The following is a 25,398-nucleotide window of genomic DNA, read 5'->3' on the forward strand; positions in this document are numbered from 1 at the left end:
GTTCCATCCAAATACACAGTTACTATTCTGTATTCTCCAATTCTACTGACAATCTTATCACATAATCACAATCACATAAGAGCTCAAGATGTCTGTGTTTGATGTTTTAGTGTTCTGTGAGGTATAGTGTGGTATAGCCTCAGTGTTGGTGCAGCTCCTCCGTTCTGTTGCACTGAAGTCATTTGACTGTATACAGCGATTCATCTCCACTGTCCCATGAAAAAAGGCTGTCATTCCATCACAACACATAACTGAGCAAAAAAAGGGGAGGAAAAAGAAGAAGCAATTTTCGCAACAACAACAACAGATGTCATGTTATTCTGACTATTCAAAGGCGTTCAAGTTTGCGAACACTAATGTTATCAGTCTGAGGCAAACAGGGCTAAGTGATCAACGAGAGATCAAACTGAGCGAGGGTTATTTCGGGATTAAGGAAAAGATGATAGAAGAATTTACTTTGACTGTCAGTGCTTGAATGAAAGCGTAAGGGGAAGGGAAAAAAGTAGTAAAATCTCTGTGCGATCTGTAGTCCCTGTACAACGGCTCAATAGATGTCAGAAAGCATCTTGTTAAATCAATCCATGTTAATTCAACTTTAAACTATCTTTCAGATGCGACAAGAGTTGAGGGAAATTAGGTCATTACAACAGCAGGGGGTAGAATATAAACACAAATGTGAGATATGTTCCGAACTGGTTTCCTGACACCGTCATATAAAATAGAATTTAAGAATTAAAAGAAAATGTTGGAAGGAACTCACAGTGCTTTCTGCAGCTTGAAAGTTTCATCCGCTCCCTTTGTTACCTGCAGGTGTCTTTTGTCTGCCAGAAACACTGTTGAACATAAGGTTTTGGAGTTATATGGTATATTCAAAGAAAAATGTCTAAAATATGGAATATAAGCACAATAGAGTAGATTGAGGTAACAAATACGATTCAAAGTTGCGCAAGAATGGAATATAAAAACGAGACAGGCTGATTTAAATCGTGTCATTATGCACAAATGAAAATATATGCAAATGTCTATGAAAGGAAAATGTGGAAAGCAGGAAATTCAAATTGCAAAGAATGTATAAAAAAATACAACGCTATGTTAAAGGAATCTGCGCCCAAACTGCATTTCTTCCGACGCCACAGAAAACTCACATGCACTTTTTTCAAGGCTGTTCAATCATGTGTTCCAACTCTAAGAATATGAAGAACATGGTACACTACATTAAGTGCAATATTCAGTCGTTATGCTCTCCATGGTGCACCTTTAAGGCATGGCAGAAGCTGAGGGTGATCCGTAGGTTTATTCAATGAAGTATTAAACACTTCTTTATGACTATATACCTCCCTCTTTCTCCACCGTGAGAGTAACCCACAGAGCACCACCACTGACCTGCTTTGGACTCTGCTGTGTTTTCTCTTCTACAGTTGTATGCTGATGTGTTTGACAAGCTTGTCATACTGGACCACCGCCTGCTCTCTGTGTGATGGACAAGCCGTGGGGGTGTGTGTGGTGGGGGTGGCGGCGTGGGGGGTGGGGGTTGTTGGTTGTTTCAGGGAGTGAACTTCGTCATCTGACACCATGGCTCTGCAAACATGAAACAAAAGAATATACTGTATATTTTTGTCTTTGCATTGCCTGGGTTTAAAGCTTGGCTCTGTGCTGGATCTGCCGGCAGGCTGAGTTCGGCATTGCTGCCGTGAAGTCCTCAAACACCTTGAAATCCTCTAGTGTGCCTTTTTTGTTGTTTTTTTCCCCATCTAGCTATGTTCCCCTCCTGGGTTTCATTTCGTCTCCACTGAGTGTTGTCTAATAGAGCTCAAATGCAATAAAACCAGGCTAAGATTTCATTATTTGAGAGAAGTAAAGATGATTTGGCTGCATAATGAACTTTTTCTTTTTCCTTTTGCAGTTGATAGATTTTAGCACTGCTGTGAGTTGTTTCATGACCTTCAGCAAATCTTCAAATCCACAGAATGGTTGTTGTAACAATTGGTAAGAAAAGAGCTATCATTTCTTTTAAATAGAAAATACAGTTATTTCCTCATGGTTCATCTTTGAATGTTGAACATCCTTCCAGCAGAACATGGCAGCACATTTTTAAAGCCACATAACACAGTTATTCTATTTGTTTGTTTATTACATAATTCAGTCAATCAAGCACCTTAAAATTCTCTCAGTGAGCTTCTCTGCTTGGACTTTTAATGATGCATCATGACAAGTTTCAAGCTAAGGCCGGGTGTCATGGACAAAACCAAATAGCTTTGGGGTTTTTTAACGAAATACCTCGATATAGATACTTTGGATCAGTGTTGTGCTGTACAGATGACTAATGGTGCTTTTACTAAACATGAGCAAAAATAGATTATCATAAGTAGCCATCGTGTGTGGATATTAAGGCTAAACGCAAATAATAAAATCGATTTAGATTTTTGAAAAATGACATCGCTTTGTTGTAATATAGCCTTTAAAAGGAAGTCATGTGATCTTTAAAACCAGGAAAACTCATCGTTCATGCTATATCACAATATAGTTACATCCAAAGCCCAAGTTCATATGTTAATACCTTACCCGGCCTCACTCCATGTAGATGAATAACCCGTCTTCATGATACTCATCCAGTCGTCTTATTCACTCATGTCAGAGTAAAAGTACCTCATTAAAGAGTCGGGAGTTTGTCAACATGCAGCTAATCTTCTCTCACTTCACTGAGCACTTCAAACTTTCAGACAGAGTGCTGAAGAGTTCAAAATACTTAAGGAGAAAAAAAACAAAAAACATCCTTGCGCAGTGGGTACAACATTGTGGTTGGGCTGAAAAACACAACCCACTCGCTGTCTAATATCACCAGCATCGATCAAGCCCCCCCACCATCCCTCATATTTGTGCTGGCTGAAGTTTCCACGCTCAGCAGGTTGTCGCTCCAGCCTGGCTGCTGAACTCAACTCTGCTTTCATTTAAGGTGAAGAGGCAAATGATGTGAGTATAAGCCCAGAGAGGAAAGAAGTGTTTCAGATGGCTTATCAAGCGAGCCGCGGTTTCCACGCTGGGCTGTTGTCTCGACATGGGTCTCCCAATAAAGTCAGACACCTGCTGTTCTACTTGGAAGATGTAGCTACAGCTCAGAGGATCCGCTCCATGTCCATTTACAATGCTATTTGATCACCGATCAATTAGCTTTCACTCACACAAGATAACAGACTCTTGCCACCGCCAACACAGTAAATCCCACTTAAAAAACCGGAGAATCATTTCAGTACATTGCACACAACCAATGGACAGGGATGTTTTAATCTTAATATCCATTTCTCAGAAAAATCTACTCTTATATCACAGGAATACCAATAGTTTATTTTCAACAAATTGTTATTATGATGTCGCTTTATTATTCATGATTGCAGTGACCTGAACTCCGCAAGAGAGCCAACAGCTCTGACTTCAAACAACCTCGCTTCAGCGCAACATCTGGTCTACGAGGAAATGTTGCCTTTGTTGACGAAGTGATATAAACTGATGTGGCAGACAAAAGCCTCTGTACATTTCACGTCTGACTGAGGGGGGGGAGGCGGGAACCCAACTACAGTAGGACGCGCTTTCCTGCTGGCTTTTGTTGCTTTACAGGGCTATGAACAATGTAATAGAAACAGACAAGTCTTTCTTTACCGACTGTTAAATGATGCTCTTTAATGTGGTAATTTTATCAGGTGAAGTTTGGTACTTAATTCGAAACTTGCCCTGGGGTCTTTCATTTTGCTTGCTAAGCTTTTAAAAAAAAATAAAATTTTAAAACAGGAATTTCTTTATTCCTCAGAAATTATTTGCTGCCACTTTGCTAATATTGTAATGGCGTTAGTGTCTCGTAGGCTGATGTTGACAATCCCAGTAAGTTGGAAATTTAACTTGTCCATAGCATCGTCATAATTCGGGCTGCTCTAAAAACTGAAATTATGGGACAGTAAACTATGCATTTGTGTCATATCCAACAATTATTTGGGCCAATCACCATCCTTTTTAAAATTACAGAGTGCATTAAAACAAATGTAGCTGGGAGAAAATGCAAAGCTGGGTAGGACCTTAAAAGTCTAGTCTTAATATTACCGCAAGCCAACAAATGATTGGAAAGATTATGTTAATCCTAAATCAAATCGATTGTTCCTGAATTTAAGAACAATCATCCTACCAAATCTAAGCCCACCTCATCTAAATCCATCCACAGCTTGTTAAAATCATATTATCATGCAAACTAAAATGGAGACAGAAAACACGCATAGTGACCGCAATCTGGTGGTGATGGAGGATGTAGCACACTCACTCTCACACCATTACTCATCCCTCATCCCCCCCCCCCCACCACCCCCTTGCCTGGGAAACAGTAAAATGTCACAGCATCCAAAATCCATCAAGCACGTAAGAGATATTAGGTTTTGTAAAAAAAATCAATAATCCAATATGGCTGCCAGAGGAGGTAAGAGTTTCAGATCGTACATTTCACAAATGAAGCGTCCCATCTTGTTGAGCAATTGACTGAAATATGAAGTAAATCTATCACAGCGTATAAGAGATTTATAGATGATCAATAATCCCATGTGGCTTTTGGCAACAGTCACCAAAAATAATAAAGATGGAGCTCAGACCAGATTGAAAAGAAGTGTAAAGTTGAGATATTGAAAAGTTACGGAGTAGACCTAAGTGGCATGGATGTAGTGGTGCGGGCAGGTTCAGGGTAAAAAAAAAATCAAGAAAAAAACCAAAATAAACCAAAAACAAACAAGACATGTTTGAAAATATGAAAAATTCATGAGAGGAAAACAGGAAAACATGTAACCAGCAGCACAGTGGTGCAGTGGTCAGCACTGTCGCCTCACAGCAAGAAGGTTCTGGATTCGAGCCCCGGCTCGGGCACAGGATCTTTCTGTGTGGAGTCTCCATGTTCTCCCTGTTCCTGTGTGGGTTCTCTCTGGTACTCCAGCTTCCTCCCACAGTCCAAAGACATCAAGAGGGGACGAGGCTGATTGATACTCTAAATTGACTGATGTGAGTGTGAATGGTTGTCTGTCTCTATGTGTTGGCCCTGCGATGGAGTGGAGACCTGTCCAGGGTGAACCCTGCCTCTCGCCTGTAGCCGCTGGGAGAGGCTCCAGCCCCCCCACCACCCTTAACAGGAATAAGCGGAAGAAATTGGATGGATGGATGGAAAACAGGTAACCACTTCCATGCCTGTGTTCCTTTGCCTTCTGTGAAGAGGACCAGAGGATTCAGGGCAATGTGTGTGTTTGTGTATGTGTGTGTGTGTGTTTTTATACAGAGTGCAGATCACAGCCTGTTTTTAACCCACAATGTGAGGACATTTTGGGAAAGTGAGGACCTCAAATTTTCAAAGGGCTTTAGATGGTCAAGACCTGGTTTTAGTGTCAGGGTTGGAAGGTTGGTAGGTTCTGGTTTGATTAAGGTCAGGATCAGACAAAAACTGCATTTCTATTACGTAAATTGTTAAATATAAGGGGTTTTATATTAATTCAAGTTATTACGTGAATACATATATGTGTTTCTACATATTCTTTATGTGTGGGGATATAAATATGTTTTTACAATGTCTCATTGAAGGGACTGTCCTCCCTTTTAGAGACACAAAGTGATTTTATGATGAAAACTGGTACTTCTTAGCGTTGGTTTAAGGTACTGTATGATAATGGTTTTGATGTTCATGCACAGGAATGTATATTTGTTTATAAGGTTACATTGTAGTGACTTGCTTCCTTTCGTAAGAAAAAAAAGCAAGTTTAGGGTTCAAGGTTATATATTGTTCACTCTTACCTTCAGAAAAAGTCTCTGGTGTGTGTGTTTTTGTAAACACATCAAAACCTGCTCAATAAAATCAAATTTGTCTACATGATTTGGATGAGACTGACCTTGTAAGTATGGACCAAATCATCTATTCCCACATGTAAAACCAGCCAAGGTAATTGTATTTATTCCCTGTTGCTTATTCCAGTTCAGGGTCAGGGAGGTGGAACCAAACTATCCCAGTATGCTGTGAGGAAAAGGCGCATGGCCAGTGTTTAATGTGTCATATTTATCTTTATTATTAACATTCCAGTCAGTAATTCCTGCAACAATTGCTTTTCTGGAATCATCCATCTGTTTAATTGCTGTGGCTAAATGTGATGACAGTTTTATTGATGAGGCAATGCAATTCCAACATCTGATTAGACTGGATCAAGAGGAGGATGGCGAGACTTGGTATGCGCATTTCTTTCATTTATCTTAGGTGTTCATGCCTCTCTAACAGAATCCAGCCCCCCACCCCTCCCCTCCTTCTTTCTTGGTACTCCACTTATACGACACCTTCATTTCACACCAGTAATCTCTTCAACCTAAGCCCTTTAAGTCACCATTACGCCTCCATTCATTCTTACATAATGATCGAATTCATCCCAGTCCATTTACCTCCAAGATTTACAAAGGATTACTGGGTGAAAAAAAAAAAAATCAATTTTCCAGTTCTTGATGTCAGGTAATCTAGCGGATATGTCGGCGTTACTACAGTTTAATGGCACAGCATGGCAGCAGGCGTCACGTATATGGCTTTATATATGAATTCAGGTAGCATGATCATTACAAGAATCAGTTAATGGCTCAAGTGACGTGTTTGAACTTCAAACACCTGCCGAACACGGAACCTATCTACAAAGTGAATATCGGATCAGTGTATTGATGTGGTAACTGCAGCCGTCGGTACGCCACCTTCCTCAGTAAATGACATCTCACTGTGAATCTGGATCCCACCCAAGTAAAGGCACACACTTAATAGCAATAAAGAAGGAGAGTATAATTTGTCCTAATTTTCAGGCTGCTGCAGTTTCAGATGACAGGGTCCAAGAGGTGTATGACTTTTTGGACGCTACAGAGGCTGTTTTTATCAGACGACCATAAATCTTGGAGAGACACTCGGTAGTGCTCTTGTAAGAGGATGTGTGGATAGAGCGATGAAGTATTCTATACATTCAGCACAAAAGAAGAGCAGAACTGGGGTTCCCTTAGTCAGCTCATCCGGAGGGAAGGCAAATATTTAGGAAGCGACTGTAAAAACCTAAAATGAATTATTAAGAGGTAAAAACTAATGTGATGTTATATTGAGATGCAGTTCATCTAATATTTAAAACATATAGACCTTGTATTGTGCACAATGGCGCTGCTGACAAGAGCTCACGTGGTGTGGATGTTTAAAGGTTGACACAATCATATCTAACTTTGAAATATTCAATACGTAGTCAAGCTGGAATTCGTGATTAAGTTGCATTTCAATATGAGGAAAGTTATACAGAACTGCAGTTATTTTCCTAAAGTGTCTATTTTAATAAACTGTAGATCAACTTGTTCCCAAAATCTGATTTTTTTTTCCTTCACAGTCACGAGATTAAAAAAAAACAAAAAATTTTAACTCATCTGTGGCATCTAGCAGTAACTTGGTCTGACAGTTTGATTATTTTTTGGCCACAAGAAAAAACTTTGAAGAATTGCATTCATTTTTATAACGGAGACACCACATGCATCTTGCAGCTGCCAATTAATCAAAATGCAGGAGCAATTTATGTGATTATCTGGTGACCACAAATTCATCTTAGTGTAGGTACAACTTTTATCCTGTGGCCACTCCAGAGTTCTGAACCTTTAAAGATTAATTAAATTTCCTAAAGCTGGAGAATTTTTTCTTTCCTCTGTCTTCAAGCCTTAATAATACCAAAGCAAACATAGCATCAAAGAAGCTATCAAAAATTCATATTACTGTTAAAAACAATTAACTTCTTAAAAGATTCACTATAGAACTGAATCTGATTTTAGAGCCACATAATGGAGTTAAGAGTACACGAGTAACTTGGAAGTCCCCGACATGGGACGGTTACAGTTCTGGTTCACTGATGCAATTATTTTCACGAGGGGGCAGGCTTTTATCTCACACAGCACAGACTCCTTTCATTTTAATGAAAATGTCTTTGGAATGCTGGAGAACCAGAGCAGTTTGTTAAAAAGGACGTTAACATGTTTTGCTCACATGATGGAGTCCTTGCTTTGTTGTGGGAACATTGTCTCCACCACACCACCCCCTCATCCCATCCCACCCAACCACAACACTCATAAGACTTGATAATTAGAAGATAGGCATAAAAAAGCTGAACAAGAAGCCTTGAAAGACTACACAAGAGAGCTATGTGATCAGCAGATTTGATGATTGCACGGTGCAGGCAGGGTATTGCTGGAGTGATTAATATGTGTGGAGGGTTCCGGGCACAAGCGACTCAGAGGAAAAAAGATCATTTTAAATCATGTGTAAATGAAATAAGCTATTTCACCTGCTTCATTTTAAATAAACATACAGACTTTAATTTACTCGTCCACTGTGAGTTTATTATTAATATTGTGTGTTAGACCTCAGCTTCCCACACGTGTATTGTAAAACACACTATTACAGCTTTTATGATGCCCTAAAAATATATATTTACGAGGCCTGCCTCTCCGTGCCAGCAGTGAATGATAGTGACGCATCTGATGGTGACACTGTAGCGTATATATATGATACTCTTTTCCTCTGAGAATATGCACGACGACAGGGAACTGGTAAAGCATGACAGGTTGTTTGGGGTTTTAATAAAGCCGTGTCTGTCAGGGATTTTAACAGACGTGACAGTCACCATCCTTTGTGTCACCGAAACATCAGCTCATTCAAAGATAGTAATCTGTGTGATTTGTTTCCTAGGTGATCCTCATGTTGACAAAATACTACGACTTCAGCTCTGGCAGAGTGACGGAGAGTTCCTTGTGGAGGTAAGATTGTCTTTGAAATATTGTAGCAACAGCAAAATAAATAGAGAGAAACAGATGCGTTGCCTCCCAACGCGGCGGGACGCTGGTTCGAGTCCCCGTGTTGCCACCGTGGCTTGTTGGGCGTCCCTACAGAGACAGTTGGACTTGTTCTGTGGGTGGGAAGCCAGATGAGGGTGTCAAAGGCGGTCAGCGTGCCTATTTTAGCTGGGAAGGGCAATGGAAGGGACAGAGTCATCGTCATAGGTGCAGTGTCCTCCAGGTGAAGGTCCGTGAAGGTCAGAAGGTCCGGTGAATAATGTCAGTATCAGCACCCAACAACTGGGACAGCTTTGTTGGGTGAAGTGGCGATGTACAATTGGGGAGGAAAAAAGAAAAAGGTTGTTGCATTTGTAACATAATGACTTACATCCATAATGACTCGTGACAAGCGGCTCTATATTTCCCTACAGCTTTTTGACCAAATACAGACATCCACAAACATGTGTTTTCTAATATGAACCATTTCATGCTGTCATGTTTCAAAATTATCACCGGGCAACCGAGACTAATAACTGTTTTGAATTCAGAATGAGCAAAAAAAAGAAAAAAGAAAAAATTATCTTTTTGTTTTTGGCATCATTCACAGTCTTACATGTTTTAAGTCCTTGCAGGAATATACCTTGTATTACAAAACACAAACATCAAAATAACAATGTTTGAACCCAAGAGCATATATAATACTAATATCTCATCTCCTCACCATGCATGCTACACAGGATATTCCAGTTTATTTTGATAATGAGTGAAATCTTCATTCATCTAGCAAATTGCTTCATGAATTCTGCTGTTGCAATTTTCCGCCTGCCTGATATGCTTAATGATACTATCAGCATCTTAACTAGTAGGTGTTACTCTATTCTCCTATTTACTTTGTCCTATAATTGATTTCCAGGTCAACGGATTACGGGACCACATATGAGAAACTTAATGAGAAAGTTGGACCAAAAACTATATTGAGCTACTTGTATGTGAGTCCAAACAACAAGAGGAAGGTGAGTTTCTTGATGCGTGTTGTGAAAAATCCTGCTTTCCAGCTCTCACCGCAGCGCTTTGATCTCTAACACTAATGTATCAGATATATTTTCCCTTATTTCATTTGCTCCTGGTATTATGCTATGTAGGTCTGATTGGAAACAGACTCATAGCTCATCACAAATACAAATAAAACATCCTAAAGTAAAAGAAAAAATAGACTGAAAAACGTGTGCAAGGATTTGTACAAGATTTTGGGAACTATAAGCAACTGGAACGTGTGTAAAACTGTTTTACCAATGCACACACCATCATTTGAGGTAAGAATCTTAAATTTAACTTCACAAATTTACTTTCATGATCCGGTCTGAACTGTATCATTGACTCAGTTCTCGACCTTTATTTTATGTTTTTGGTATTTTGCTTTTGAGGGTACTTTGTCCGTTGTACTTACAGTAATTTGTATTTTAATTTAAATGCACTTCCCTAATGTTTCTTGTTTTACTTCCTGTCTGCGTTTGTTTCCCGCCTTTTTTCAGCAATTCACCTATATCTTTTTAATTGATCAGTACAGCCATGCTTCTGGTGTTTCTTATCCAATCAGCTCCTTTCCTGCTCTCACCTGCTGTTTTTTTGTGCGATTAACTGAGTTTGTACTTCAGTTTAAGTTTAGTTTCGTTAATAAATATTAGTTTTTCATATCCATTTTGGCTGCCCCCACTGCCTCAGCGTTTAGGTCCTACTTCCATACCACTAAATATGACAGTTAAAAAGGTTCCTTTTCATACAAATGCACATTCCTTTACTTTCTCACCGATAAATTACACATATTTTACATGCATGCTCAACCCAATCCAGGCCTGTCAGGTGTGAAATCAAATTTAAAAAGCTATATGTAAAGTATTCATGTTTAGGATGTGATGTGTGCATTTCTAAAAAAAAAAAAAATTCCATCCATCCATCCATCCATTTTCTACCACTTATCCTGTTAAGGGTCACAGGGTGGCTGGAGCCTCTCACTTTTATGATGTCCTGAAAATTAAATACAACTCGGTGTGTATATTTTAAACCTTATTTTCACAAATGTTTGAGGCCATTATGAGTCTTTTTTTTTTTTTTTTTTACATTTTTATTATTTTAACCATTTCCTGTCAGGCCCTGGCGCTGACTTGTCATAATCATGTGGGAGTTACACTCATTTTCGTGATGAAGCGGTCCGGTGGGAGCGGCGTGTTGCACAAGCACACTGAAGCCCTGTGGCACGGTTGCTGTCAATTTGGGCTGCTGATTCCCCGTCTGCTTTCTTGTCTCGTCTCAGATCATGTTACTGACCGACCCGGAGGTGGAGAGCAGCCTGCTCATTAGCCTTGACGAGGGGGCGTCCTATCAGAAACACAGCTTAGCCTTTGATATCCTCAGCCTGCTTTTTCACCCAGAGCAGGAGGACTGGATCCTTGCTTATAGCCACGACCAAAAGGTAACATAGCTGTCAGAAGATATAAAAACCTTAAATGTGACAAGAAACCTGTGGGTGGGAATAAGAAGAGGTTTATTTGCTGATCATGCACTTGTCAGCTCAGCTTGCTCCTGTATATCTGGAGCAGGGTGGATTACAACAGAATTAATATATAACCACAGCTGGCCACGGTTGAAAGCATTAATTTTGATTATAGCGGCTGGTTTCCATGGGCTTCATGAACAGAGACGTCCGCCAGTTGCCAAAACAAAGGCAGCTCACCTGCTCCCCTAAACAAGACGTAAGGCTACAGACTGCTGGCTAGAACAGGTGGAGAAAATGAGACATGGCCTAACAATCTCTCTCTCTCTCTCTCTCTCTCTCACACACACACACCGTTATTGCAACATTCCATTGACTTCCACTCACACGGATAGCATAACCCAAACCCTAATCCTAATCCTAACTATAAACTGACCTCATTTCACTCTCACTATAACCAGGAACTCATAAATGATACTGTGCTGCATTAAGGCCGCTCTTTGGTCCCCATGACAAGTAGGGGCCATGATAAGGATAGCATTTATACCATGAGAGGTATCTAATAGGTAACAAAAACCACGTCCACACACATACATCCCCACAGACGTAGCTCTATCAGTACACAAACACACACTGAGTCATGGTTGCATCTTTTCAGAGGCTTAAGGCTGCATTTATGTGACAGGAAGTTGTTCTTCCCACTTCGTTGTGTTCATGAGCATTTAAGTTGTAATGTAGGAATAACAAGGATGCTACAGCCAAGATGAGTGACATTTTATTGCTCAGGGTCTTATAAAAAGACATTAATAGCAGTTTTCAAGGTTTTGTGACGACAAAGAACAAAGGAAAAGGATCAGCTGCCTTCACACGTAACCAACAGCAAAGACGCCCTTGACCCAGATCTACTCATCAAGATATTTCCTCACCCACAAAACCTAAACACACCAGTAGATCATCTTCCTTCCTCAATCCACCCGGAACAATGACGGAAGGAAGGATTTTTATGGACATTTTTATTTCAGAGGACGTTCTGTACAATAGCTACCTAAAGCTGCACCTCTTAATGTTGCCATATGTTCCGAGGTGGGTGCTTTCAGGAGAGTGGCTGGGGAAAAAACCACTATGGCCACCATTAAACCAATCCTAACATGTACCTATCTACATCATCTGGACTTTCTGCTGTCACCAGAAGGTAGAAAAGTCTCCTCAGTGTGACCTTGTGAAGCGATTGAGACTTTGCCCTACCTTTACTTCCAGACTTTTGTCCCCAATCGTACTTAATTGTCCTAAATTACCTGTTCTTAGGCCTGGTTTCTGTCCTCTGTGGTGGCTTAAGTCATACTGGCATATACACACACACACACACACACACACACACACACACACACACACACACACACACACACACACACAAAACCGCGGCAAGCCTGCTTGCACACACACACCCTTCATTACTGTGTGTGAGAACCCTGCTGTCTGCTCAGCTCAACACTGCAGACATCAAGCCTCCCCAGCCTGCTATTGGAAGACTTGATTTTCAGAGCGAAAAACAGTCAAGGTCTGAGAAGTGAGATAAATGGTGCAGGGAGGAAGATGAAAGCGGGCTTGAGAGCAATGGACGGTCAAAATAAAGATGCTCTGGAGAGGTTTGCCCTCAGGTCATTCACTACGTCTTTGCAAAGCTAAATTTCATCTCTCTTTCTTTTATCACTCCTAGAATGAAAATAATCATAGCCAGGGTTTCATTTTCCATTCATCGATTATCTGACATGTCTCTTAAAAGTTGCAAGCACTTAGATAAGTCAAAATAGTGTAGCACATCCTTTTAAAGCCCAGAGATTTAGATGCTTGCTGCTCAGTTGTTACGTTAAGATGACAGAGCCTCTGAATGCTTACACAAAAGTCCAGTTTACTATAAATCTGCCTAATGGCTTTGTGGCAAAAAAACAAAAAACTAGACAGTACAATGACAGTAAAATTATTTATTTTATCATGCCAATTAGGCTGGAATCCAGCTGAGCTACTCCCAGAACGTGACACTTCTATTACAGAGGCACCCTGTTTTTCTTTCTCAAGCAGCACTAATGTTTAGCTTGGATGCATTTGTGTTGTAAGGTTGCCCGTTAACACAATAACTCAGGAAAGCTTTGAGGGAATTTCTTCAAATTTGGCACAAATGTTTTCTTTCATTCAATCAAAAGATTTTTGGTGGTCAAAGGTCACTGTGACCCTCACGTTTGTCCAATTCTCTTTAATGTGATATTTCAGGTATTTCTTGAGGAAATTTCTTCAAACATGAAGGTGAACTGTCAAGATTTTGGTGGTTCAGGGTCACTATGACCTTACGTTTTTCTCATTCTCGTGAACGTGTTATCGAAGGAATGCCTGAAGGGAATTTCATTATATCTTGCACACTGAAGCAACAGCCATGATGCAGTTTTTTAATTGGGCATAAGTCAAAAAATTAAGCACTAATTCTAACAAAAATAATTCTAATAGCATGTTTTTTTAATCAAAATACCCCAACTGTTTTGAATTACAGACCAATAGAAGATCTGACTCCTCTCAGTAACAGTCGCCAGTTTCTCCAGTCACACACACCACAAGCTCATTGGTTTTACTAATAATGAGCCTCAAGTGATTGACACACACCAGGTGACAAAGCTCTGCTAGTCATCTGCTGTCATAACAGGTTCATCAAATGAAGACAGCACAATTCTCACAAACAGATTATTCACTCTAATCATAAATGTCCAGTATGACAAAACAGATGCTTAAAACCTTTAATGAAGATCCTTTAAAATATAGACTATAGTTATTTAGACTCACTGGGTTTCAATGGAATTGATGAACCTTCTCAGAATTGACGCACCATATTCTAATATGACAGCCGCTAACAATACAGTTGGATATCAATCAGCTAATCAGTGTCTCATCCTGAAACTTACTCTCTACTGTAACTCGGTTAATGCTGCCTGTCACTTTTCAGCTCTACGTCTCTGTTGAATTCGGGAGGAGATGGCAGCTCGTGCACGACAAAGTTGTCCCCAACAGATTCTACTGGTGAGTTCAAATACCAGTCACTCGCAGCGGGTTTCGCTTTTCTGGGAGAGAAATACTGCAACACTGTGATGTTTCATGTAAAAATACAATGACTATAGACAAGCGAACAAGCGTACATTTAGAAACTAATTTGAATGGATTTTTCCATTCTGTTTGCATACACAATATTAACTCAGAGGGGAAATGTTTTCAATGTACATATTTACATGCTCCATAAACTGTTGGATGATGCAGATTCTTCAGGAGAGAGAAAACAGTCACTGACGCATACTGCAGTAATGTTACATGATCAGTCGGCAGCTCATTTAAATTCACCAAAAACACTCGTGCTGGAGCCAGAGTGGCGTGCCAAGTATACTATAATTCCTCAGATTAATGACATTTGTTATCAGAGTTGAATAAATGAAATGCCATCCAAGCTAAAGTAGGTAATTGCCCAAATTAGACCCATCGCTTTTATTATTGAATGCAAGGAATGAGTCGGGTTTTTAGGGAGGCACATCTTGTATCGGTAAATTATGGATGTTTTCCTTTTCCCCTTTTTTTACATAATGTACTAAGCGTGTAGTTTACACATACTTATCAATATTTGATATATTGAAGGCATTCAGCTCATAAAATATTGTTAGGAGAGTGCTGGGATACTACTGTGTACCACAAAAGTATTCATATCCAAACCTTACCCATCAATCTTTAATCTATTTTGGTCGACAGTTGTATTTTTAAATCACAGTCGGAGGGTTTAGCTTCATTATCCCTGTGTTTTAGCTTTTATTAATTGTTGCATGCGCATACATATATTCACATACATTTTTAATAACTAACTTTTATGCCTCTGCAATGGTGAAAGCCGGAGGCGTTACGTGCTGGGTTATCGGTCCGTCTTTCTATCCCTTATCCCAATTTCTCCAAATTTGCTTCAACCATACACTGGAACTCAAGGATGCCCTGAATATTTTTGGTTGTTAAAAGATAAAAGAGCAAAGTTAGTCACCTCACACAGGTAGAATATCTGGCCTATGCTTGTTTTAATATCTCAGGAATGCCTGGAGAGAATTCCTTCAAATTTGCCACAAATGTCCACTGGGACTCAAGGATGAACCAAAAGTATTTTGGTAGTCAAAGGTTACTTTTTTCTTCATGAACACCATATCGCAGGAATGCCATGAGGTAATTTCTTCAAGCGTAGTGCAAACACCCACCGAGAGTCAAAGATAACCTGACAAAACTTTGGTGGTCAAAGGTCAAGGTCACCTGCCATAAAAGCAATATATCCAGAACGCCTTGACAGAATATCCCCAAATATGCCAAAAATTTACACTGGGACGCAAGGATGAACCTAAAACATAGTGGTCAAACGTTAAAGGCCAAGGTTACCGTCAAAACACAAACATGATATCTGTACCATTCTTGTCAACATTATGTCAGGAACACACAGTGGGGATTTATTTTGTTCTTTTTTTCTATTTATCTGTTTTGGGGTTTTTTTTGGAGCTACTTCAGTGGCCCGGGAAATAAAATGAATGAATGATGAATGATGTTGTTAATCAATTAATTTAAAAAAAAATCACGTTATGGAGGACTTGAAAATTGAGTGATGTTAAAACAACAACAAAAAGAAAGCACAGTGGCCATCTCTTAATTAATAAAGCTCAAAAAGAAACAGGATGTATTGTTCTGGAATTTTTGCATCCTCAAGCCTGGTAAGAGGAAAACCTCATTGTTGATGCTACAATATGTTACCTCCTTACGGAATAAATCAAGTGAAACTCGCTCGTAAATCTGCTCCAGACAACCTTATGTAAGAGTTATTTCCATGGCGTCTTGCACTGCTCATCTTAAAAACCTGACAGAGATGATTTACCAAAACATGTTAACAGGCAGAGTTGCAAGGCATACATAGTGATACGTGATGGGGGAACACAGTATAACATTGCAGGGGCTTTATTTAAGAGCAAGGGCTGCTGTTTGCTGATAGAATTGGATGAAGTATTTGACAGAAAGTCCATTAAAAGAGATGGAGCTGTGAGGCAATTACGGAGTGCTGAGGGAAGCACCGCGGGGGCTTTTTATATTATACTTCAGACATGGTATGGAAAATGAGACGAAACCCATCTTCAGTCACAACAGCCACCGTTAATACAGCGAGCGGTCACTCCTGCCACTCGGCACTTAACAGCTATCATGGAGAATCTCTATTGAAAGTGAATGAAATGGCCAAATACACCTTAGCCATTAAGTGCCCCTCAGGTCAGATGTCCATCAGGTTTCTAGATAAGGATGTAGTATTATTGCTCCTGAGGGTACTGTGAAGATCACAGCTACATCTTTTAATTACCAAGCTCCTCCACAAAATCAAAAAGAAAATTAGAAAGCCCTGAGAGTGCCGAACAGGACCACGGCATCACCAAAATCCCAGATCCAGAAAACGATCACGATTACTGCATTTTAAGGGTTTCTTCTAACTTGGCAACACAAATATCATGACGCATCTTGTCTTGCTATATTGATTATTGCAGAATCACCGTATGATATCATTATGCTCGAAAAGACAACATTCTATCGTCACATACTATATAAAATATATACACATTTTTCTGTATTATATATAAAATAATACTTCCGGTAGGTTCTGTAACAGTCATACCTGACATCTAATGTTTAAAAAATGTTGTAGTGTGTATGTTAGGTTTAACTTTGGAAAATCCACTGTGCCTGACTCGTGTATCTATGAAATATTTTAGAAAAGCTGATGCTATCTGATAAATCCCAAATGTACATGATGTCTTTTTTAATGCACAGAAAGGGAAAAAAAAAACATGTCTTAGAAATCTAACATTTCTTAGATGTTTGCCATGATCTTACAGGTCCAGATTGGGTTTAGACAAAGAACAAGGGATGATCCATTTGGAGACCAGCGTCTCAGAAGGACGTGAGTAATGAAACGATGTTACCATGGCGACACACAAATGTAAACGTCAGAAACCTCTGAATAACTGAATCGCATGAGGGTCAGACCTTTTTCTCTCTAATGTGTTTGTGAATATTATTCTGTGAACACACATCACATTGAATCACCAATCTTTGTTGTAAATCAGGAACCTTCATTTCCCAATTCACTGAGAGATTTCAGCTATTTTTTTCCCTCCACGTACTAAAATTCTCCTCCCTGTCTGGAATGGCTGCACGAAAACTCCTCATATGATTAAGCTAATTCATTTTTCAGGGGCCAGGCTGTGACTTGGCTCTTTTTTTGGCTGCTGTGCAGGGACGGGGGGGCACTTCCATAAAGCCCTGTGTGTTAATGCCCTGTCCCTGGGGAGACCGCCTCATTTGGCTGATGCTAACACACTGGGACAGCTCTCTCTACTTTATCTATTCGTGAGAAAAAAGGACTGGCCTCCAAAATTTTTGCTTCTATGCTTCACTTAATACCATCAGCATAAGCAATGCTAAAACCTTGATCGTAGACTACAGAAGGTTTTTTTGTTTTTCTCCTGTTTGTATTTTTAGCACTCATGCCTTTCTTACCCACAGGGTCACAGTACATAACTTGTAAACTGCAGAATTGCTCTGATGGAAACAAGGGCAAACCTTTCCCTGGATTTATCATCCCCGATTCCCTGGTGGTTCAGGATGAATACGTTTTCATCCAGGTGGGTTTTTATTGCAAGGTCTGACTTCATTAAAAGACAATTAAAAGCCGTAAAAACCACTGCATCTTAATGTACAGTCATGTTTTTCATTAACTAAAAAGGGGGCCATTATCCTGGGAAAGGATGGCATGAAATTGAAATCACAGCATTGTGTATTACTGCAGCTCATCTCTGCTATGATGCACAACGTCCTAATTAGTTGCAGAGTTTTAATCTTGGTTTAAAAGTGTCTAAATTTACCTGAAATATCACTGTATTGCTTCTCCAGGTGCCAGTAGGAAGCCAGTCTGTCCATTATGTGTCCTACAAGAGGAATTCTTTCTACCCCATGAAGCTTCCCAAGTATACTTTACCAAAGGTAGGAAAGGGTACAGTGTTTGAGCATATGCAGATTAACAAGTAGCACAACAAGTGTTTCACACTCTATTTATTCCTTCAGGATGCAGTGTCACAAAGACTTACTGTGGATGACTGTACACACTATTTTATGCAGGCCTGCTCTCTGTTACTCATGATGTTTGCTGACAGATCCAGTAAATGGTTTTCTAAACATCCCAACATTAATATCCTCCTCAAAATTGATTCAGCTATGCGTTAATCATACGTGTAGATCATTTGTTTTTTGTTTAGATCAGCTGCCAGAGCCCTCTTGCAACTCCAGAGCCGGTGTCACTGTTCCCCAGAATGCCAAAAAGAGATTTTTGAAAACTGAAAAATCATTTGCATAAAACAGTGTTGTGTACTGAATTCCCTCACTGCAGACTTTCATAGCAGTTTGAAAAAGCATGTCATACACAGCAACAAGAGAGATTTATAACCCCAAGCGTCACTTCGATCAATCTATACATCCATCCATCCATGTAGACTGTCAACATTTCCTTGAGAAGGACACACATCCTTTAATGTCATCTGAGATCTAATCACTGTCGATCCTGACTGAAAATTGTCATGAATGACAAATCACTCGCCTGCTGCTCTAACTCTAGCAAATGTTGTGCTTTCTGCTGTGCAGTAGAGTTGCTCTGATACCAGAAACAGAAATACTTCTGACACTGGATATCCTGGGTGCACCGCTCCCATACCACATAGTTCAGCGCCCCTGAAACTGGACCCTTACCAGTTAGCTAATATCGCAGTATGGAAATAAATCTTTTTTTTTGAGAATACTGAGAATACACAGGAAGATGATCTGAGCTGCCAGTTGAGTGAGTGCGTGCCATCTTTCTGTGTAGAGTCTGCATGTTCTCCCTGTGCCTGTGTGGGTTCTCTTCGGGTACTCTGGCTTCCTCCCACAGTCCAAAGACATGCAAAAGGGGACTAAGCTATTCAGATACTCTAAATTGACCGAAGGTGTGGCTGTGAGTGTGAATGGTTGTCTGTCTATATGTGTTGGCCTTGCAATGGACTGGCGACCCGTCCAGGGTGAAACCCGCCTCTCGCCTGAAAACTTAACAGGATAAGCGGTGGAAAATGGATGGATGGACTCATGGATAGCTCTTAAGCCTACACTGTAATGTTTTTATATCACAAATATTTTGGCTGCAAAACCAGCAATTCAGTGAAATATCATAATCTAGCTAAAATCTACATCATAACCTACCATGCAGAATCAAACTCTTTAATGGCATCTAGAGCTTTATTGGATCTGTTTACATGACAAGGTGACCCGAGGCCTGCTTCTGAGCAACCTGCTCTTCTGGGTATCATTTAGGATTTGCAGATAATCAGCACAGATGATAACCAGGTTGTAGCAGCGATTCAAGACTGGCATCAGAATGACTCCTACAACCTGTACATGTCTGAGTCCAGAGGGTTGTTCTTCACCCTGATGCTGGAGAACGTGGTGAGCAGCGGAGGACCGGAGGGGAACATCATGATTGACCTCTACGAGGTAGGCTCCAGAGATGTTCTCATGTTCTACAGGCTTGTAATTAAAATTCAAGTTATTCAAGATAAACCTTTACTGATACTCAGTGGAACATTTAGGTGTCTGAGCAGAAACAGAGATAAGGAAAAAACACAGGAATGTTGCAAAGAATCAGTAAAGACAAGGATGAGATTGCACAGAAATAAAAACAAAGGTATGAAAAAACAGCAGGCAGAATGATATGACTATAAATAAGTCAAGAACAGTAAGTGCACATATGCACAGACATACATATGTGCAAAACAGTTATTTATTTATATTACAGTTGTTGTTTACAGCTAACCAATCATCTTCTGTTTGTCCCTTAAGCATGCTATGAATATTTTCTGCACTAATGCATGTAAACACACAGAATTATTTACTCTCTCAGTCCTGTATTCATGTCAGCATATTATGTATAATACTTCCTATTCTTCCATGAGGGTTATTTAATTTTAAATTTAATTAGTGCACAAAACCGTGACTGTTGTGAGTTCGAAATTATTCAACTACTTGCCTGAAAATCAGCCAGTTACAGTTCAAATCAAGTAATCATTTAAATCATTTATCAAGTAAACATGCAAAATATTTTCTGGGCGAAGCATCTAAAATGTGAGGTTTTGCTATTTTTCTTTGTTTTATATCATTAATGATTTATTATTTACCATCTAAACTCGGGTTTTCAATTTTAGGTTGAACAAGAAAGCTGCCACTTGTGCTCTTATTACCAAATGCCTTTTTTCCTCAATATTTTTGTAAGGATTAAATGTTTAATCTTAAAATATTTAATAATAATGACAATGCTATCTAAACTTAATGTAGCTCTTAGCTTCGTTCCATGAATGCAGCATCAATCTGGGCAAACACCTGTAGTTCGCTAAAGGGGTAATTTAGATCCTGCTGTTGGTATGACTGAAGAAAAAAAAGAAAGGAGGGCACACCATGGGGTCTAGCTTTGGCAGGTAGAATGCTAACAGACAGAACATACGTTTTCCTCCATTTTTCTGCTGTGTTCGACTCAAGCGTTCTCAGATGTCCTGGCTTTAATGGAACAGATGCCGATGTACTGCATTTTATTCTGCAGCATCTGAGGAACTGTCACTTTCACATTCTGGCTGCATTCCTTCACTCTTACATGTGACAATTTGATCAGGAAAAAAAAAATTGTTAGTGAGTTTATGTAAGCCACCATCCACACACAGCTTTGGGGGTGGGGGGGTCTCACTTACAGCTTGTAGTCTCAAGGCAGCTAAAGTAGCAGCTTTAACTTGTGTTCTCAACGTGTTATATGTGTGTTGACAGATGTGCTATGAGGTTGCAGTGACTGCGCATGTAAGCATCACTCTAGATTATCTTCATCTGCAGCAGGCTGTAAAAGCGTCACATTTCTATGAATATACACCTGAGCTGGCCATCAGCGTTTTTTTCCCCACTCCTTGTCCAGAAATATTCAGCTGCAATGATAGGACATAAAGGTTATATTTTTGCTTTAGGGATGATTTGTGCTCTATAGGTAGAAGAGAAATGTGAATTCAAGCAATAGTTCATCAGAATCTGCATCTCTGTGCACATAGAAACAAAGGAGAAGGCTTTTCTTGAGGCTGCACCATATGTTGTTTTGATTCTGTCCTACAGATGGTCTAAAATAGTGCTCCCTGTCAAAGCAACTATCACTTTCTGACATCTCTTCCACCCCCAACTAGGTCTTCAGCTTTCCTTAAGTTTGAATAATTTATGGTTGTTTTTTTTCCCACCCTTTTTTGTTATTTTCCCCCTACCGCTCTCCGTCTGTCATGTTTGCAGGTTGCTGGGATTAAAGGGGTGTTCCTGTCAAATAAAGTTGTTGAGAACCAAGTGAAAACTTATATCACATACAACAAAGGCAGAGACTGGCGTCTTCTGCAGGCTCCGGCAACCGATCTCCAAGGAAACCATATCTATTGTGAACAGGTAAGTGGGCCACTGGTTATTTGGATTTGTATTGTCTACTCAAAATCATGCCACAGTGAATTGCACCAATGGGTGCAAATAAATCTGATTCACAATAGACAAACAAGTTAGAAAGTCCTCTTAGTTTTATCTCTATTATATTAGCACGTTTTATGTTCGCTGTGGAGTTTTAATTTTCACATTTCGGCAAAAGCAGACTAATCTCCTGTGTGTTTCTCAGCCTTACTGTTCGTTACATCTACACCTTCACGTGTCTGAGAATCCTTACACCTCGGGAAACATTGTCAGCAAAGACTCAGCACCTGGAATTATAATAGCATCAGGTGAGGAGATTATTAGATTGGCACGTCCGTTCTGTTGTTTACTCTGAATCTTAGTGCCGGTGATCCTTGCTCATGTCTTTCAGCACGCTCAGTAATTCTGTACTTAAATTAATCTCACCCGCACATCTGTTACATGTTGCTTGAAAGAAAATAAGTTCTTCACCTTTCTAGAGTAAATATACTGATGCAATTTTGTCTGCTTGTTACAGTACGTGACTTGATTTGAGTATTAAGTTAAAAAAATGTGCCACTTTTTGGATTCAGGTGTCGTCGGACCTGAACTGACCAGCACAAACGTCAGCATTTTCATCACATCTGACGCTGGAAACACATGGAAGGAGGTACAGCAGGAGGAGTCTGACTATTATCGCCCCATTATCATCCCACGTTATTTAACACTAATTTCACTTAATATTTACTTACAACTACATTTCAGTGTGTTATAAAGGTTAATTTACATAATGATTTAAATGTCACCATTGTAAATAAGGCAAAAATGTTAGACTACACTGATTAAGATTTAGTAGACCAAAATTGATGAAAATCAAATTACGGAACTGTAACAATACTGATAAACCAGTGTATCTGAGACTGATATTGCCAAAAAAATGAAACAAACACACAAACAAAACAAAAAAAACAAGGATAGGCACATAAAAGGTTACCACAAAGTATTTGAGGTCAAATTTCTTTGAATAAATTAGATTTAAAATAACAGTTTTCTTTGGCTAGGACAGAACGAAAAAACTCAGCCTTTCTGTCAGCTACAACAGTGTGAGGATGACTCAATATGATGAAAACTAACAAGGACATTTGACACAGGACTGGAAAGTTAAAATAAAAAAAATAGCTTCCAAAGTTACACTGTTGTTTCTAAGTAAAAGCCTGTCGTGCTTGCCTTGACCCTCCACCAAGGTCCAAGTCATATTCTTCAAAATGTAATGGCTTCTTCTTTGAGCCACGCTCCATCTCCCACCAAGTTTCAGGAAAAGTATTTTGCCATCATGCTACTTAGAGCCAACCAACCGGCACACTGCAGGTAAAAACAATCAGTCGAATACACTTTCAATATGTTTTATATAAATGTAACTAACATCCTTGGCAAATACTCCACCGATCCACCAGATCTTGTAAAAGCCAGTGTGGTAGTTTTTCCTCTCATCCTGCCAACAGTCAGACAACCCAACGCAGCAGTTAAACTGTCCTTGGCAGAGGTAAGAATCTGACTTCATATGATTAAAGAATCTGGCTGAACATTCAATGAGAGCTTTCATTTCATACTTTTCAATTGTTGGAGCCACAAAAATAGTTTGTCTCCCTTTCTCCTTCCTCTCCCAAAAAAGGCGCTTTGACATGCAGCCTTTCTCAAAACATGCGCATCTCTGATCTGTAAAACAAATAAACCACAGGGAGCATACAGATTTTCGCCATCGGCTTAGGACTTGGCAAATCAACGAGGAGAGCAACACTTGCTTGATGCTTTTGTTTGTTCACACAAACTGCGCCTCTTGTGCAAAGAGCAGCTGTGGTTTCTATCCTTTCAGTGTTTTAGGTTCAAGCATTCATGCTCCTTATATTGACTTGAATTCATCTGGTTGCATCTGCAGGTTTTTCAGGAAGAGTATAGTGTGTTTTTCCTGAATCAAGGAGGATCTCTGGTGGCCATCCGACACACACCTCTGCCTATTAGACACATTTGGTAAGCATCTCGGAGGATGCGCCTCATCTTTTTTGAGACTATACTCAATCTTCAAAAGAGGGAGTGAGACTGTATTCCTGCTGAGGCTTTCTTACAGAACTCAGCTCTATTTGTGGCTGATCTGTTTGTGATCTTACCCTTGTTCTCTCCCCCAGGCTGAGTTTTGATGAGGGTGGAAACTGGGACAAATATAGCTTCACCTCCTCTCCACTCTATGTTGATGGGGTGCTGGGGGAGCCGGGAGAGGACACCCTCATTATGACGTAAGATATGAAGGACACGTAAAGAGCTGATGTGTTTCTACTTTGTTAATTACGGTCTTGAGTGATACTATTTTACCCTGATGTAGACTTAGAAGTGTGCATACAGTTTGTTTAATGTGGTTTATGAAAGTGGTTCATTTGCCCAAGATAGAGAGGATTTTCTCTTCCCACAGAAGAACATTGATCAAAGTCAGAGCATTGAAATTGCCCAATGTGGAGTTGCAGGCTTTTTGTACGACAGACGCAGATTAAAAAAAAATCTTTTGACCTCATTTTCTGACTTGTTTTTGCAGAATATTTGGACATTTCAGTCACAGATCAGAGTGGCAACTTGTCAAAATTGACTTTCGGTCGATTTTTCGACATCGTTGCACATCTGAGGATTATCAGACGTGGCAGTTACACAATGAGGTAAGTTGAATTTAATGCTAGTGAACCACTAATAACTTACACATTCAGTCGTCAATTGAACTCCAGGGAATTTCTTTGATTTAGTCACATAATAAAGGCAAGCTGGTAAAAAGAAAAATGAAAAGCCTCTTAAATGTTTATGATGCATTATTCATTACAGGGTGAAGTGTGCATCATGGGAATGAAAAGAATCTTCCAAAAACTGAAAGTAAATGTTCGATGTGTCAAGGCCAGAGATCAGTATATTTCCCAGATGTCAGACTCCTGCCCGTGCACAGAGGCTGATTTTGAGTGGTGAGTTCTGCACACAGCAGCTAAATCTTTTCACATCATTAAGTACAGTGCATAACATTTGATCAGTCTCCAGAGACAGAGTCCATCAAGAAAGCAAAGGCACAAAAGGAAGAATGTTTGAAGTTTTGATAACAGCTCGCTATACTTATTTCTATCATCTTTTTTTGTCAATTAAGCATGTAAATTAGCCAATACCATTGCAAAAACATGCCAGTTCTTGTTACGCCTCCAACCTCGCGGGAGGATCGGGGCGTTCATCCATCTGTGATATGTAATAGTGTGCCTGGAGGGAAATTTTTCAAACAAAGTAGAAAATGTCCACTGGGACTTGAGGATGAACTGAACAGATTTTGGTGGTCAAAGCCGCCACACAATGCGGAGTAATGCGACTGTAATGTGACATTTGAGCAACTTTGTAATAAAATCACTGTAATGGGAGATTGTAGTTTCAAATCAGTTTTCCAACATTAGTAAAAAAAAATTTTTAAAAGATCAGATTTTTATATAATC

The 25,398-nt window shown here is 39.7% G+C and overlaps 2 protein-coding genes across 4 annotated transcripts in view; one reads left to right on the plus strand and one right to left on the minus strand.

Annotated features, from left to right (window-relative positions):
* Positions 1-1,547, minus strand: part of LOC147247406 (gamma-adducin-like) — a 58,370-nt gene extending 56,823 nt beyond the window's left edge. Inside the window, exons 1-2 of the mRNA XM_086180804.1 lie at positions 1,384-1,547; positions 761-833 (exon numbers count right to left, since the gene is read on the minus strand). The gene's annotated coding sequence lies outside the window, so the exon portion shown is untranslated. The remainder of the gene's footprint in view (positions 1-760; positions 834-1,383) is intronic.
* Positions 1-25,398, plus strand: part of LOC147247407 (VPS10 domain-containing receptor SorCS1-like) — a 51,436-nt gene that overhangs the window by 6,739 nt on the left and 19,299 nt on the right. For all 3 annotated transcript variants that reach the window (XM_086180799.1, XM_086180800.1, XM_086180801.1), the window contains exons 2-16: positions 8,747-8,814; positions 9,746-9,845; positions 11,144-11,302; positions 14,313-14,386; positions 17,254-17,318; positions 17,924-18,042; positions 18,311-18,400; positions 19,754-19,933; positions 21,752-21,898; positions 22,119-22,221; positions 22,486-22,562; positions 23,829-23,920; positions 24,076-24,183; positions 24,477-24,594; positions 24,755-24,888. In XM_086180799.1, coding sequence (XP_086036925.1) covers positions 8,747-8,814; positions 9,746-9,845; positions 11,144-11,302; positions 14,313-14,386; positions 17,254-17,318; positions 17,924-18,042; positions 18,311-18,400; positions 19,754-19,933; positions 21,752-21,898; positions 22,119-22,221; positions 22,486-22,562; positions 23,829-23,920; positions 24,076-24,183; positions 24,477-24,594; positions 24,755-24,888 — 1,634 coding nt within the window. The remainder of the gene's footprint in view (positions 1-8,746; positions 8,815-9,745; positions 9,846-11,143; positions 11,303-14,312; positions 14,387-17,253; positions 17,319-17,923; positions 18,043-18,310; positions 18,401-19,753; positions 19,934-21,751; positions 21,899-22,118; positions 22,222-22,485; positions 22,563-23,828; positions 23,921-24,075; positions 24,184-24,476; positions 24,595-24,754; positions 24,889-25,398) is intronic.

Source organism: Aulostomus chinensis, chromosome 16 (genome assembly GCF_037954235.1).
Source record: "Aulostomus chinensis isolate RoL2024-O1b breed Wild chromosome 16, RoL_Achi_v1.0, whole genome shotgun sequence".
NCBI lineage: Eukaryota > Metazoa > Chordata > Actinopteri > Syngnathiformes > Aulostomidae > Aulostomus > Aulostomus chinensis.